The sequence below is a fragment of the Poromitra crassiceps genome (genome assembly GCF_964638095.1).
Source record: "Poromitra crassiceps genome assembly, chromosome: 3".
Classification (NCBI taxonomy): domain Eukaryota; kingdom Metazoa; phylum Chordata; class Actinopteri; order Beryciformes; family Melamphaidae; genus Poromitra; species Poromitra crassiceps.
Window position 1 is genome coordinate 74752446 of NC_139625.1, and position 15088 is coordinate 74767533.

The 15088-nt window shown below is 44.1% G+C and overlaps 1 protein-coding gene across 1 annotated transcript in view; it reads left to right on the forward strand.

The window, feature by feature from the left end:
• The window catches only part of drc11 (dynein regulatory complex subunit 11), a 91094-nt gene that overhangs the window by 51897 nt on the left and 24109 nt on the right, over positions 1-15088 (forward strand). Inside the window, exons 10-13 of the mRNA XM_083632842.1 lie at positions 4397-4503; positions 5753-5851; positions 8794-8861; positions 9084-9166. Coding sequence (XP_083488968.1) covers positions 4397-4503; positions 5753-5851; positions 8794-8861; positions 9084-9166 — 357 coding nt within the window. The remainder of the gene's footprint in view (positions 1-4396; positions 4504-5752; positions 5852-8793; positions 8862-9083; positions 9167-15088) is intronic.

Below are 15088 nucleotides of genomic sequence, written 5' to 3' on the forward strand. Positions count from 1 at the left end.
ACCGCAGATGAGAACCATGAATATCAACTGCTAATTGAATGTTTGTGATGATAGCCCTATTACCTATAATAATACTGAGAAAACTGACTTGACTTCCTCCTGATTGACAGCTGTCTTCAATGATTAAACATACAGAAAATAACTAAGGATAGAGGTCAGCGGCAGAGTCATGATTAACTTAAACCAAGATGGTTCTGAGAAGTTCCACTGTTTTATCCTATCCAGCAGAATCCCTTCTAACTTTAACATATGCTGGCCAAACAATGGCCTATAGATGTCCAAGTTACTTTACCAGCTTTGACCTTCATGACGGCATGCCATGATGTAACTAGTAAACAATAGCAAGCAGAGGAGCCATCCTCAACATGAATGTGTTCCAGCAGAATGGACTAGCCGCTAGCTTTGTTGTCGAATATCTTGTTCATACTCCTCAGGGAGGAGGACTCACCAGACAAGGAACTCTATAACAGACTGGCCGTCCCAAGATGGCGCGTGGAGAAATACAGGTCACCTACAGGTGTATCCCCTCCTATATGAGGAGACTCCTAAATGACAGTGGCTTTAGGACTTTTAACATGATGAGATTTTAGTCTAGAATTGCAAAGTATCGTCTTTTAGCTTTATTTGATCTTACTGTTACAGCAAAATAGGTGACGATAAAGACAATTGATTTTACCGACCTCTAAAATCACTTTCAGCTAACCTAAACCTGCAGACTGACTTTGTTACGATTCTTGATATTATTTGCTTAGACAGATCAATGTACTAAAATGCTGTTGCCATACTCAGCAATATTAATTATCCCAAAATCCTTCTGGAGCTTAAACATGAATCACCCCTTACTTGTGTTGTAATATAAAACTGATGAGTTATACCTTAGAGTATTGAGCTTCTTGTGCTCAACACGCGCCCTTGCATCGGACTAACTGCCATAGCCCAAGATGTAAAGCTTATCGAGCTTCACGTGAAATTCAGCCGCACATATGCTTAGCAATCATCCTTACAAGAGCTTGGATGAAGCCGAGTGATTATTGAACTCCATAATCCTCACAATTATGTCTCACCAAAGGTTCATGCAGCTTTTTATTATTATAATTTTTTATTTTTATTTTATTATAATATAAAAAAGTACCAACCAAATTTTATGGACTCAGACTATATCGACACATCTTAATTGTTACTGTAAATTCAATGTAAAATAAGCTTATATCCCTTATACCCGCAGCAACGATGTAAGTCATTACTTTATATTTTACCAGCTGCTTCATATTACTTTGAATGGTTTGATCAGAATTATCTAATGTTTACTAATTTCCAGATTACATAACAAAGCACTTAATCCATCCATCTATCGTTTTATAGACAGAATTCAAGTTTCATTTGAAAAAACCCTATTATGAAAATCAATCACTTCCAATGAATATATTGATAAAGCATATTCCTGAACATGGTTAAGAAGCATTTCCAACTTAATCCCTGAAATTGAGCTGCGCTTGAATTACAACCACTGAAAAACCATCCAGTGAGGTGATTTGCATTGATGCAGTTACAATAATACGCCACCAGAGTGCACCGGGGCTCAGCTAGCGGCACAAGATAATATAGCAGAATAAGAATTACATCATGCCAGCGTTGTGCTGATGAATACCTGCCAGTAAACATCGGTTTGATATTGCCGAAATCAATCTGTTAGCAAACAGATAGATCAACATGCCAACATAGTAGCTTATCCACCAGGCTACATGAAATTATGCTTGATTGAATACTCAACTTTAGAACGCAGCCATGAAAGCAATGCAACTCCATTTCCCAGCGTCCTTGTCGGTGAGGTGACGTCACTCAGGAGGGCACCCGTACCTGACGTTGATGCTAGCTAACGCTAGCAGCAGAAGCCGACAGCCCTGGCTTTGCTGTTTGAGGAACAGTCAGAACAAACACGACATCAACAGAATAGCTTAAACCACTACAAGAATATAGGCGCTTGGCCAGCAGCTGGAACAGTACACAACATGCTGAATGCTTGAACCTATGATAGCATACACAACTGAATACTCAGCTTTTAATGAAGAAACGCAGCGATGGGACTACATTTCCCAGCGTCCTTATCGATGAAGTGACATCACTCAGGGGCACACTCCGGCTACCGTTGTGTTTTAGCGATAGCTTGCTAGCAGTAGCATAGCCAGCAGCCGTGGCCTGAAGTTGTTCTTTGTGGAAAAGAGACGGGAGTTTCCAAAACCTGGAGGCGGACATGCCTCTCACTGGACGATCGGCGCGGCAAGAACAGACTGGACTTCATCCGGCGTAACGTTTATGATGGGAGACTTGCTCTTTAGCAGGGGAGCCAACCGCTTAAAGCAGAAGAGAAACAGCAGAGCAAGTGCAGTTCTTCCTTGAAAACTTGTGCGTGGAGATGGAAAGTGTTTCCACAACTTAACAGCTCTTCGTGGCTGCCCCCAGTCAGGATGCGGAGATATTGGCTAGACGCTTTGAGGATCTTAATGCTTGCCCGGATTTATCAATGGAGGAGCTCCGGTCCCTTCATCGTCATGAGAGATCCTTCCTCCAGAAACAGTAAGTGCAATGAACAATAATAAGAATCCTACTGAACTTCATACCTGGCTAGATTTGACATCCAAACTCGGCACGGCAGCAATGAAAGTAACAGCGTGAGATTAGCAAAGCGTTGCCAGCAGCCGCACGATCCAGCAAGGATCCAGCAAAGTGGGGAACAGATCAGTGAGTGAGAGGCTGCCCTATTTAAACGGACCGCCTTGTTGTGAGAATGACTGTGATTGGAGAATTGGTTAAACGGTGAACCAAACAGAGGCTGTCAGCTGGTACAGCTGGGGCGTAGACTATGACATCATGTCTTGAATGAACTAACGCAGGCTTCATTTTTCACATTTACGTTGGAAACACTTGTAGGAGGACTTGTTGAAATATGCAACATATTTTTGGTTCACAAATGTTGAGATTTAACGTATCCATGGTTTGTAGAAACATAACGTGCCAAAAACAATTTATGCCAAAGTGTACACGACTTCCTATGTCATAACCACAACTCACAAGTTCCATTTGAAGGCACCTTGTCCAAAATCTAAAGTTGCCTATGGAGAGCATCTGTAATCCTGTCAGTTGGTCTTGTGTAACCTGGTCCAGATGGATCAAATAAAAATTTGTTGCTGGAAAAATTCCTGGAATCCTCACTCAGCTCTAAGTGTGGATCCACAGCAATCAGAAGTCATAAAATCTAATCTTCATAATGAAATGATAAAATTGGAAAAATGAGTTGAAGCCAGACTGGGGTCAGATAGAGACACTTCAGGTTCTCAGCTGGCCTGAGCTGTTGTTTTGTCCTCTAGTCTGTTTGTGTTCTGAGATCTGATCTGATCTCACCACCTGCTGCATCAACCTGCTGTCTGCCAGCTCGCAGACAAGGAACCCATAAAGAAGGAAAAGACATCCCTCGCGTCACAACGTTCAAATTTTTCATTGGGGCCACACTTTGGGGCCAGTTCTATTGAAGTGAATGGGGCGAGCAGGGAAAGTCCCACTATAAACGATAATATCTGTGTCATATCACCTTGGATTGAAAAATGCTTCCACCAGATTATAGTTTGGTTTATAGTGGGACTTTATTCCTCTTCCCTTCACTTCAATAGAACTGGCCCCAATGCAAAATTTGAACGCTGTGATGTGAGTGTTCTTCCTTCTTCATATGTTCCTTGCTCCCAGGCAGGAAGTGGAGCTATCCAGACAGGAAGTGAAGGTTTCCACGCAGGAAGTAGCTGCGGAGGGCCACTCTGACAACACAATGTACCTCTGTGTTACTCACCTATCTCCTCCTCCACCTGTTCGCCCTCTCTCTCTCTTTCTCTTGCTTGCTCATTATTTCTCTCTCTCTTCTTTCTCTCCGCTTCTTCTCTCTCTCTTTCACTCTTCATCTCTCTCACCTCTTCTCCTCTCTCTTTCACTCTGTTCCTCTCATTCTTTCTCCTTCACGCTTCTTCATCTCTCTCAGCTCTTCTTTCTCTCTTCCTTTCTCTCTCTTTCTCTCTCACTCTCTTATCTTCTTTCTCTCTCTATATATATGTTACCCATCTTCTCCCTCTCCTCTCTCTTCAGCACTTATATCTCTCTTCCTCTCTCATCCTGGGAAAGCAGCGTTCCAAACACAGCAGCTGCTTTTACAATTCCCAATTCACTTCCTCATCCTTGTTGTCATTCATGAAATACATTTTCCCTCTGTGCACGCGTGTGTGTGTGTGTGTGTGTGTGTGTGTGTGTGTGTGTGTGTGTGTGTGTGTGTGTGTGTGTGTGTGTGTGTGTGTGTGTGTGTGCGCGTGCGTGTGTGTATGTGTGTGTGCATGCGCGCATGTGTGTGTGTGTGTAGACGTGTGGCAGAGCCGTGATGAGAGCCAGAACATCCCGCAGCGTTTTGATGCCCAGCTGGTCCGAGAGGAGAAGAGGCTTGAGGTGGAGGAGGAGGTCAGGGTTCAGGTGAGGGCGCACACGCATGCACGCACACGCACACACACACATACACACACACACACACACACACACACACACACACACACACACACACATGCAAATACACACACACACACACACACACACACACACATGATATATTATGTTGCATTTTTACTTTTTATTCATTCATTTTTATTTGACACTTTGATATAATCATTGTAAACAGATTGAATGATTGGCAGCCTCCATCTAACAGCAGTTGTATAGCGTAACCTGAAGAGTTTGGATACATAATACAATTATTGCCAAGCTTGTCTTTTTTCTTTACAGTGGAGCCCTCTGGTGAAATGTGTTCATGTATCATCTGTGTATCAGAGGGACATGCAAAGAAATGCATTGCTTATCGCACCGAGTCTAATAAGCTTTAATTGGAAACAGTTCTCTGGAGACGATTCAGATTAATCTCGATTTACACTGCAAAAAAATCACAAGACTTTGTCTTGCATCCAGAATTTTCAGGCTATTGTTGGATTGTTGAAGTGTATTTCTGCACAACTTCTGCTGGATTTTAAAGGAATTTCACTGAATACATGTACATGTAGGCTGAATATGACTATTCTAAAAAAAGAAAAAAAAAATATCCAAACTTCTAAGACCTAATACCAACCCAGTATCATGCCAAAAGTGCACGGCCTGCATCCCCAGAATGCCTTGCGGCTACCTTACGTTCCGACGATGGCCGAGCCGATGCCATGAATTTGAAAATGTTAATGTTAGGCAAGTAAAACAACTTGGTTAAGGTTAGGGTTAGGCTGTGAGAACATCTTTCATTCAAAATGTAAATGTGAGGGGTGTCTGGGTAGTGTAGAGGTAAAAGTACTCGGCTACCACGACGAGGACCCGGGTTCAATTCCGGTACCTCTGTGTCTGCGGGTGGGAAGCCGGTGTGGTACAGAATGTGTCCTGGTCACTGCACTAGCGCCTCCTCTGGTCGGCCGGGGCACCATTTCTGGTGGAGGGGAACTGGGGGGAATAGCGTGATCCTCCCATGCGCTACGTCCTGCTGGTGAAGTTTAGACAAAATCCGATCTGAACAAATGCCAAAATACTTGCTAAATTTGCCATTTATTTACAGTGTAAACTTCACTCTTCCATGCAGGCTGGTTTTCAGATATGTTGGGGCCATCCGCTGCATGCGTCTCCCATCTGTGAGTGATTAGCTCAGATGAGCTGAAGGCTAAAAGCTGAGCGTTGTTTAATCTCTTCCTCCGAGGTGGACGAGCTGATGAGACAGGAGCTGAGGAACCTCAAGCTGGTCGTCGACCGCGACAAAGGCAAGAAGAAGAAGAAGGCTAAGAAAGGCAGTAAGAAGGTACATGTAGATCACCTGCTAATGTGCCAAATGTTTCAACCATTTAAACTTAGTGTCATAAAAATCATTCCTGGCAGGAAAGTGACACATTATTAAAGTTATGATATGAGTCATCTTTTGATGTGAACTTAGAAAATTTTTATGTGTTTGAGGATGAAATCATCTGTTTTTGACACAATGCCTGATGGATTTCAACTGGTATTTCCAAGATGGATATACTGTTACTGTACAACGTCAATTGTTAGCGTTTCTTTTAACTTGCTTGGAGTACCAGTAGGTGGAGTTTACCATTACACATAAAACAATCTGTGCTGCAAAGTTTAGACAATCACGCTAAAGTATTTGACAGTCAATGCAATACAATTGTTCAATCCACAACTATTTTCTCTAAATGTGTAGTTTTTTCAAAAAATGTCTTCCTCTAAATTTCTTTCAACTATGATTGACAACTCAAAACTATTTGTACTGCCCCGGTGCAGTAAACCCCACCCATCTGGTGTTACATGCAGGTCAAAACAAACGCTAAGATTGACCCAGAAGTACTGTTTGACCCAGGTCTGGTTTTCAAGCTGCTATGAATTCATCAAAAGCAGTGTGGCTCAATCAGATGGAGGGAAATAAGTTAATGTGACTCAGATGTTCACCTGCTCCTCAGTAAGGATGAATGTTTCATATTAAGAGCTTCCATATGCAGCGGCCCAGACATTATTAAACAGAAGATTGACTCCATGGAGGATTATGTGTTGGAAATGACCTCGCTGATCTAAACTGGGCAGTCCCAAAAATCATCTCATCACCTCATACAGTCATTTCTGTGTTTAGAGAAATAGCACTTTTCCAAGTAGAAGTATGAGAAAGTGTTCTTCTAAAAAAGGATTCACACTTGCCATGCTCATGTGTCCTCTCCATCATAAATGATATGCACGAAGCATTTCCTGTCATCACATGTAGAGAAGCCCTCTGTGTTTCCCTGTCTCTCAGCCAAAACATCTCAAGTCAACTGCTTGACAGTCTCGGCCTGTGACATGTCCTCATATAGCATGTCAGTGCAATGTTACATTATTTACATTTTTGTCATTTAGTTCATGTGTCTTTTTCCCAGAGTGTCTCACAGTGCGTCCCAACAGGAGGACTGATTTCTGCTGATTCATTCTGATTAGATGATTATGAAGGACTAGTTTCAGAAAAGGTGGATTCTGTGTGACAAACCTAAACCTCATCTAGAGTGCATAACACTCAACTCAAACAAATCAAATCAACAAAGTACAATTGTTACGTACAAATGTTTTTGTATGAGTATGTTCTGCTGGGATTTTACACACCCTTATAGAGCTGCAGTTCATATTATTTCACACTTTCACTTTCTTATGGAAAGGAATTGGCATGTGTTTGTTTAAATTCCCCATCTCTTATTTACATTATACTGTATCCTCTTACTATTTTCCCACCCAACCCAATTTCCCCACAGGAATCATTCAAGTATATCATCTTATCTTATATATCATCTTATCTTATGCTCTGTTAAATGCAAGATCAACCCTCAATCATATAAAAAAGAATTATTATGGAGCTGTTCACTTTAACCAAGTGGGCCATTACCCGAAAATTCCTGCAGAGAGGCGGGACTTTGGAAATAGTCCTCATTGGAACACAAGTTTCCTCCAGAGACTCTTCTTCGCGTGTCTAATCATCGTGGCGAGGCAGCACGCCCAGCTGCAGGGTGTATTGGAGGTCAGGGTGTTGACATTGCGTTACTCAAATGTCTCTTGTTAGTGTGAAAACAACCAAAGTTGTGCGTCGTTCCCTCCAGAAGCAGTGACTCAGCTCTGCCGACTCCATCTGATCACAATGTTCTGTTTGGATCAGTGCGGTTTGCTGCTGTGAAGCTGGGGTTTCCCAAGTCTGATAATATTATGAAGATGAGAATAATAGGAAGAAAGCTTAATACTTGAAATGCATTGTAATCTGATTTTAAATGCATTACAACAGATACACTTTTCATCCAATGTAATTATGAGGCAAATAAGTAAGAAAGTGTCATTTCATTAAGTGATAAAAGTGTAATACCGTGTATCTATTCATTCATTTCTGTTTACTCCATTTGGAATTGGACCTACCACCAGCTCCTCTCTTGGATCTGCCTGTTTAACATTGAGACTCCATCGCCCTTTCACAGAAAACGCATAATTGGACCTACAGTATTTCTGTTACGTGATATTATATAATAATACATTTGAGTTGGGTGATATTGCCCCAGAAATAGAGCCAAGATGGGTTTGAATCTTAACAATAACCATTTCACTGAATTCCTCGGGTCAAAATTGTATGGAAAAAGTTGTTCATTCATCTCTGTACTGTATGTAGTTTATTTCGAAGTTATATTTTTATTGTTCGGGTTCAGGTGTAATAGATATAGGGTTAAAAATGAATGGAACATTATTAAAATAGACACTTCAAGGAAAAAACAGGTGGTGGTGCAAAGCAACGTGGACCTGTTTCCATCTACAGTCAAAAGTATATAGCAGCTGTCAGGAGTGTTTTTGCGGTGCGGGCCGGCCACATGATGCCTGTTCCCTCCATGCTCCTGTCCTCTTCTGGGTGGAAGTGAGTGACGGCTGGCCGACACGCCATGTTTGTTTTCAAACAGACTCTTGTGTTTGACTGCAATAGAAGACATTCCAAAAAAACACGTTCTGACACACAGACATGCATTCGGACAGACAGACAGACAGAAAAGTGGCAACTGCATGCTGCACGCGTGCGTGCGTGTGCGTGTGGGTGTGGGTGTGTGGGTGTGTGTGTGTCCGTGTGTGTGTGTGTGTGTGTGTGTGTGTGTGTGTTTCAATGGGAACAATTCATTGTATCCACATAAATTGACTGATTCTTTATTTTGTCGGATGAAATCTAAGTAATTTGACATGTACTGTTTTTTTTACTTGTAGAAGAAGAAGAAAAGCAAGAAGAACAGTAAGAAGAAGAAGAAGAAAGAGAGGGACCTGACAGCGGACAGGTGTGTGTGTGTGTGTGTGTGTGTGTGTGTGTGTGTGTGTGTGTGTGTGTGTGTGTGTGTGTGTGTGTGTGTGTGTGTGTGTGTGTGTGTGTGTGTGTGTGTGTGTGTGTGTGTGCGCGTGCGTGCGCGTGCGTGCGTGCCCATCTAAAGCCAACCATGTCTTCTCAACCTTCTCTCTCTCGTCTCTCTCCAACCCCCCCCCCCCCCCCCCCCCCCCCCCAGGTCCATTGAGTCTCTGTATGAAGAGCTGATACTGGAGGGATTCCTGATACGACCAATGGACGTCAAGATCTCTGACTACATTGGTACCACACACACACACGCACGCGCGCACACACACACACACTCACTCACGCATGCATGCACACACTCACTCGCGCACACACACACACTACTTCTACACGCGCACACACGCACACACACACACACACTACTTCTACTACTTTGACCTGCTACTACAACTAATAATAGGCTCTTTCACACACAGATCACGCAAAATTGCAGTTTAGGAGTCCCACAAAGGCCGCAGCCTCGCCACAGAAATTGCTTTCACACAGAGCCAAGCAGCACGTCCACATTCCCGTGCTGCGGTGTACTTTCAGGTGAAATCCCACGCTCCCGGATTGAAAGGCGAGCGGAGGGATTTCCTGCTCCTCCTAGCCCAAATTAATATTTTCATAGGTTAGTGTAGCCTAGGCTACTGTATGATGAATTAATTCATTCAACAACAAGACTTCCCTTCTTCTCCTAGTCCGCTGAGCAGGGAGGATAGGTGCACTCGCATGGTGGGCGGGCTCGCCTTAAGATCAAAACGGGCTCCGCCGCGGAGTGCATCTGCCGACTTTCTGGCAGCGAAGTGTTGCATTCGAAAGTGAAGCATTCGCACTGTTCCGCCTTGCTGCTCCGACGCTTTCAAGTGAGGCGTGTTGCCTGCTAAACCGGCGCTGTGACAAGCTTTGCTCCCGGGACAAAAGGCATATAACAATTTACCACCAACGCGCGTTCATGACTTTCACACCGGAGGAGCGGATCCTATTTTCCGTGCATTTTTTTGTGAAAGAGCCTAAATGATAATGACAATAACTTTATACACCACTTTTAAAAAACTCATTTACAATAAAAACAAATAATAAATAAGATATGAACAAGATAAAGTGTTACAACAAACATCATCATAAAAAAACATAGAATTACTGTAAAAAAAGAAAAAAGAATGGAAAAACTCTGACTGCTACTTTTGCTTTTGAATCTGCTGCTATGTTGTTTCCCAAACAGATTTCCATTTTGGAAAAAGATTGCTCAATACTTCATGAATCGAGCTGATCATTTAAAATGACACCATTTTGTAAAAAGGTCTCTGGCTAATAACTTTCATGATGATCCACAATGACTTTCCCTTTTCATGCCAGCAAGCCATCGTTTGGTTTAAAGCAGGTGTTGTCATGTTTTTACAATAGTGTTTATCTCATTTTCTAATGAAGCCCTTCCTTCATTATGTGATGACTAAAGCCATCAGCCATGTGTGTGTGTGTGTGTGTGTGTGTGTGTGTGTGTGTGTGTGTGTGTGCGCGCGCGTGTGTGTGTCTCTGTGTGTGTGTCTCTGTGTGTGTGTGTCTGTGTGTCTCTCTGTGTGTGTGTGTGTGTGTTTGTGTGTGTGTGTGTGTGTGTGTGTGTGTGTGTGTGTGTGTGTGTGTGTGTGTGTGTGCCTCTGTGTGTGCCTCTGTGTGTGTGCATGTGTGTGTGTGTGTGTGTGTGTGTGTGTGTGTGTGTGTGTGTGTGTGTGTGTGTGTGTGTGTGTGTGTGTGTGGGGCCGGGCCAGCTGAGGCAAAGATCGCTAACATCATTGGGATTTATGAGTGGATCCTCCCCCCTTCCTCCCCCCCCGGCAGGCACAGTAACACGCAGGGAAAGCACCCGTCTCCATGACACCTCACTAAATCACACTGAACACACACACACACACACACACACACACACACACACACACACGTGTACCGCTGCATGTATCCCACAGGCCCCTGCTCCTCGTCTCTCTATCACTTCGTCTTCTTCAGCTGTCTGTCTCTCTCAGCGTCTCTGCTGTGTCTTGTCTGGCTTTATTCTCAGTACAATAAGACTTTAAAGGGGCTATGAGTATAATTTTTAAAAAGCAATACCATCATCAATGCAATCATTGTCAAATGAGTTGTGATGTATTGGACTGTAAACAAATGCCACATGTTGGAGATGATTGGTCACCTCTGTCTCACTCCAGTGGTGTTGTTAGTTCTAGTGTTTCTACATCTCTCTCTCTCTCCAGTGCACACTTGGTTTGTGCTTTTGAAGCTTTGAGTTTGCCATTTTAACCATCGCCATCTTGGTTATTTGGAGCCAGAAGCAGCTAGCATGAGAACAGGGGGTCCCACAGAGCTGCAGCGCCGCCTGCTATTGGTCCGTGATTGGAGAGCTGCATGATCACTCGACAGGTGACCCCAAAACATAGTCTGCTTTATCGTTTATCGTTTATTTTAAATTAGAAATTGAGACCATACACTCATTAGGAAGTTGTTTACTGGGTACATACTGGGTTTTTCTTCAGCCAGTGGAGTCTCCGCCTGCTGGCCATTCGTAAGAATGCAGCCTTGAGGCTGAGGTTTCATTTTTCAGTTCAGATCATTGATTTGTGCCAGCATTTGTCTTCTCGGCACGGTGGCACAGTGGTAGCGCTGTCGCCTCACAGCAAGAAGGTCCTGGGTTAGAAACCCCCGCCTGGGACGCTGTGGGCACTGAGGGTGTGTCCCTATCCCCATGTCCTCAGTGACTACAGCCCAGGTGGGGTCATCAAAAAGGGCCTTTCTGTGTGGAGTGTGCATGTTCTCCCCGTGCTCCCCTGGGGAGAACCGCCCGCTAAAAAAACATGCCGTTTTTCTTTTGTCTTCTCCGTCTCCTTCTCTCTTCTTCTTTCCATGTGAAGAGGCATCTTAGGTGCCTCGTCACTGTCTGTCTTCCATCTGTTTGGGATAGCTTTCATCTCTCCTCACCGCCATCCACCTCTCTCTGGTTATCTGCCTTCGTCTCGTTGCAGTCTCTTCTTCCCCAAGTACTTTGGATCTTTTGTTTTCATTGCTTTTCCCTTTGTCCCCTTGTGGTTTTGAATGAGAGAGCATTGACTGTATTGACCCTTCAGGGTGTATTAGGTCAGTGCAACAGTAAAGAACTGGATTTACAAAAGTGGAAACAGTTCCGGCCATGTGGACCATTGGCAGATTGACAGATGTGCACTTTACTCTAGCATGACTTTTGTGAATGTGTTGATGCCAGGCCAGCAGGGGACATGTCTTTTTTCCACAGACATTGGTTTTCATCACTTTCATCCTCTCTGGACACTGTCCTAATTTACTCCCTCTCTCATTTCTCCTCGTCTCCCTGGCCTGGGATTTTCCTATTCTCTCCTTCCCGCTACTCCGCCTCCTCTTCCTCTACTTCCTCTGATCGTACAGCTGCTCCTCCATGTTTGTAATTCTCACTGTTTGTGGGGAAAGCTTTCAAGCCAACCAACAGCTGTGCCTCATTTGTCACAACAGTAGAAATTGATTTAGGCCATAATTCAAGGCTGTTTCAATGAGACATGGGTTCATTCAGTGTGCAGATTGCCCCCACACACACAGAGAGAAGTAGTTTTGCCCGCCGATGACTTCCTGGCCTTGATTGAGCGTGTTGTACCTGGAGGCTGCCGCAAGTCACTAATTAGACACAATCGATCTCTCAGGTTCATTAAAGGAGATCGATGCTGGTGTGATTGATACAGTAATGTAATGTAATGTAATGTAATGTAATGAGTTATACTGGTAGCTTTATGGAGCTCTGCTTAGTGTCCGTACAGCTGGCTCCAATGACTCCTCTGATCCAAAGGCTTTTGTTTTAAGCCAGTATTTACTTTGCCACTGTTCTGCTTTGCATCTCATTATCTTTCCTGATTCGTTTGACCTGGTTTCAGTCATATTTTATTCTGTAGCGCTTTGAGGTTGATTTTTTATTGAAAGTGCATTAGTAGTACTAGTAGGGCGTCTGGGTAATGTAGAGGTCAAAGCACTCGTCTACCACCGCAGAGACCGGGGTTCAATTCCCGGTAGCGGTCTTCCGGCTTGGTCAGATGTTCTATACAGACACAATTGGCTGTGTCTGCGGGTGGGGAGCTGGTGGGATATGACTCCTGGTCGCTGCACTAGCGCCTCCTCTGGTCGCTCGGGGCGCCTGTTCGAGGGAGAAAAGCATAATCCTCAGACGTGCTACGTTCTGCTCCTCAGAAACGTGCTACGTTCTGCTCCTCAGAAACTCCTCACTGTCAAAAGAAGTGGCTGGTGATGGCACATGTATCGGAGGAAGCATGTGCTAGTCTACGGCTCTCCCCAGATCAGCAGAATCTGGAAAAATAATCTATTGCCAAACTATTGTTGTTAAGAGAAGGGGACTGTATGTGATTAATGTTGAAGAAATGTTCTGGAATCGGAGGTTGGTCTTACTTGAATATTTTTAGTGAAAGGAGTCTCATGAGAGGAAGAGATGTACACAGCAGGTGCCTCGGTACATTCCTATGTACAAGACAAACAGATGTAACCAGTCCTTCCGGGGATATATAGAATGTGCTGACAGTAAGTAGACTATAAGCAAAGTAGACTATAAGCAAAATAGACTATAGAGATAGATAGATAGATAGATAAATAAATTACATTAGGCAGTGACCACACCCTCCAGTCATCTCTCTCCTCTAAGCATTAGACAGTGACCACACCCTCCAGTCATCTCTATCCTCTAAGCATTAGACAGTGACCACACCCTCCAGTCATCTATATCCTCTAAGCATTAAGCAGTGACCACACCCTCCAGTCATCTCTATCCTCTAAGCATTAAGCAGTGACCACACCCTCCAGTCATCTCTCTCCTCTAAGCATTAAGCAGTGACCACACCCTCCAGTCATCTCTCTCCTCTAAGCATTAAGCAGTGACCACACCCTCCAGTCATCTCTCTCCTCTAAGCATTAGACAGTGACCACACCCTCCAGTCATCTCTATCCTCTAAGCATTAAGCAGTGACCACACTCTCCAGTCACCTCTATCCTCTAAGCATTAAGCAGTGACCACACCCTCCAGTCATCTCTCTCCTCTAAGCATTAAGCAGTGACCACACCCTCCAGTCATCTCTCTCCTCTAAGCATTAAGCAGTGACCACACCCTCCAGTCATCTATATCCTCTAAGCATTAAGCAGTGACCACACCCTCCAGTCATCTATATCCTCTAAGTATTAAGCAGTGACCACACCCTCCAGTCATCTCTCTCCTCTAAGCATTAAGCAGTGACCACACCCTCCAGTCATCTCTATCCTCTAAGTATTAAGCAGTGACCACACCCTCCAGTCATCTCTATCCTCTAAGCATTAAGCAGGGACCACACCCTCCAGTCATCTCTCTCCTCTAAGCATTAAGCAGTGACCACACCCTCCATTCATCTCTATCCTCTAAGCATTAAGCAGTGACCACACCCTCCAGTCATCTATATCCTCTAAGCATTAAGCAGTGACCACACCCTCCAGTCATCTATATCCTCTAAGCATTAAGCAGTGACCACACCCTCCAGTCATCTCTCTCCTCTAAGCATTAAGCAGTGACCACACCCTCCAGTCATCTCTATCCTCTAAGCATTAAGCAGTGACCACACCCTCCAGTCATCTCTCTCCTCTAAGCATTAAGCAATGACCACACCCTCCAGTCATCTCTATCCTCTAAGCATTAGACAGTGACCACACCCTCCAGTCATCTCTATCCTCTAAGCATTAGACAGTGACCACACCCTCCAGTCATCTATATCCTCTAAGCATTAAGCAGTGACCACACCCTCCAGTCATCTCTCTCCTCTAAGCATTAAGCAGTGACCACACCCTCCAGTCATCTCTCTCCTCTAAGCATTAGACAGTGACCACACCCTCCAGTCATCTCTATCCTCTAAGCATTAAGCAGTGACCACACTCTCCAGTCACCTCTATCCTCTAAGCATTAAGCAGTGACCACACCCTCCAGTCATCTCTCTCCTCTAAGCATTAAGCAGTGACCACACCCTCCAGTCATCTCTCTCCTCTAAGCATTAAGCAGTGACCACACCCTCCAGTCATCTATATCCTCTAAGCATTAAGCAGTGACCAAACCCTCCAGTCATCTCTCTCCTCTAAGCATTAAGCAGTGACCACACCCTC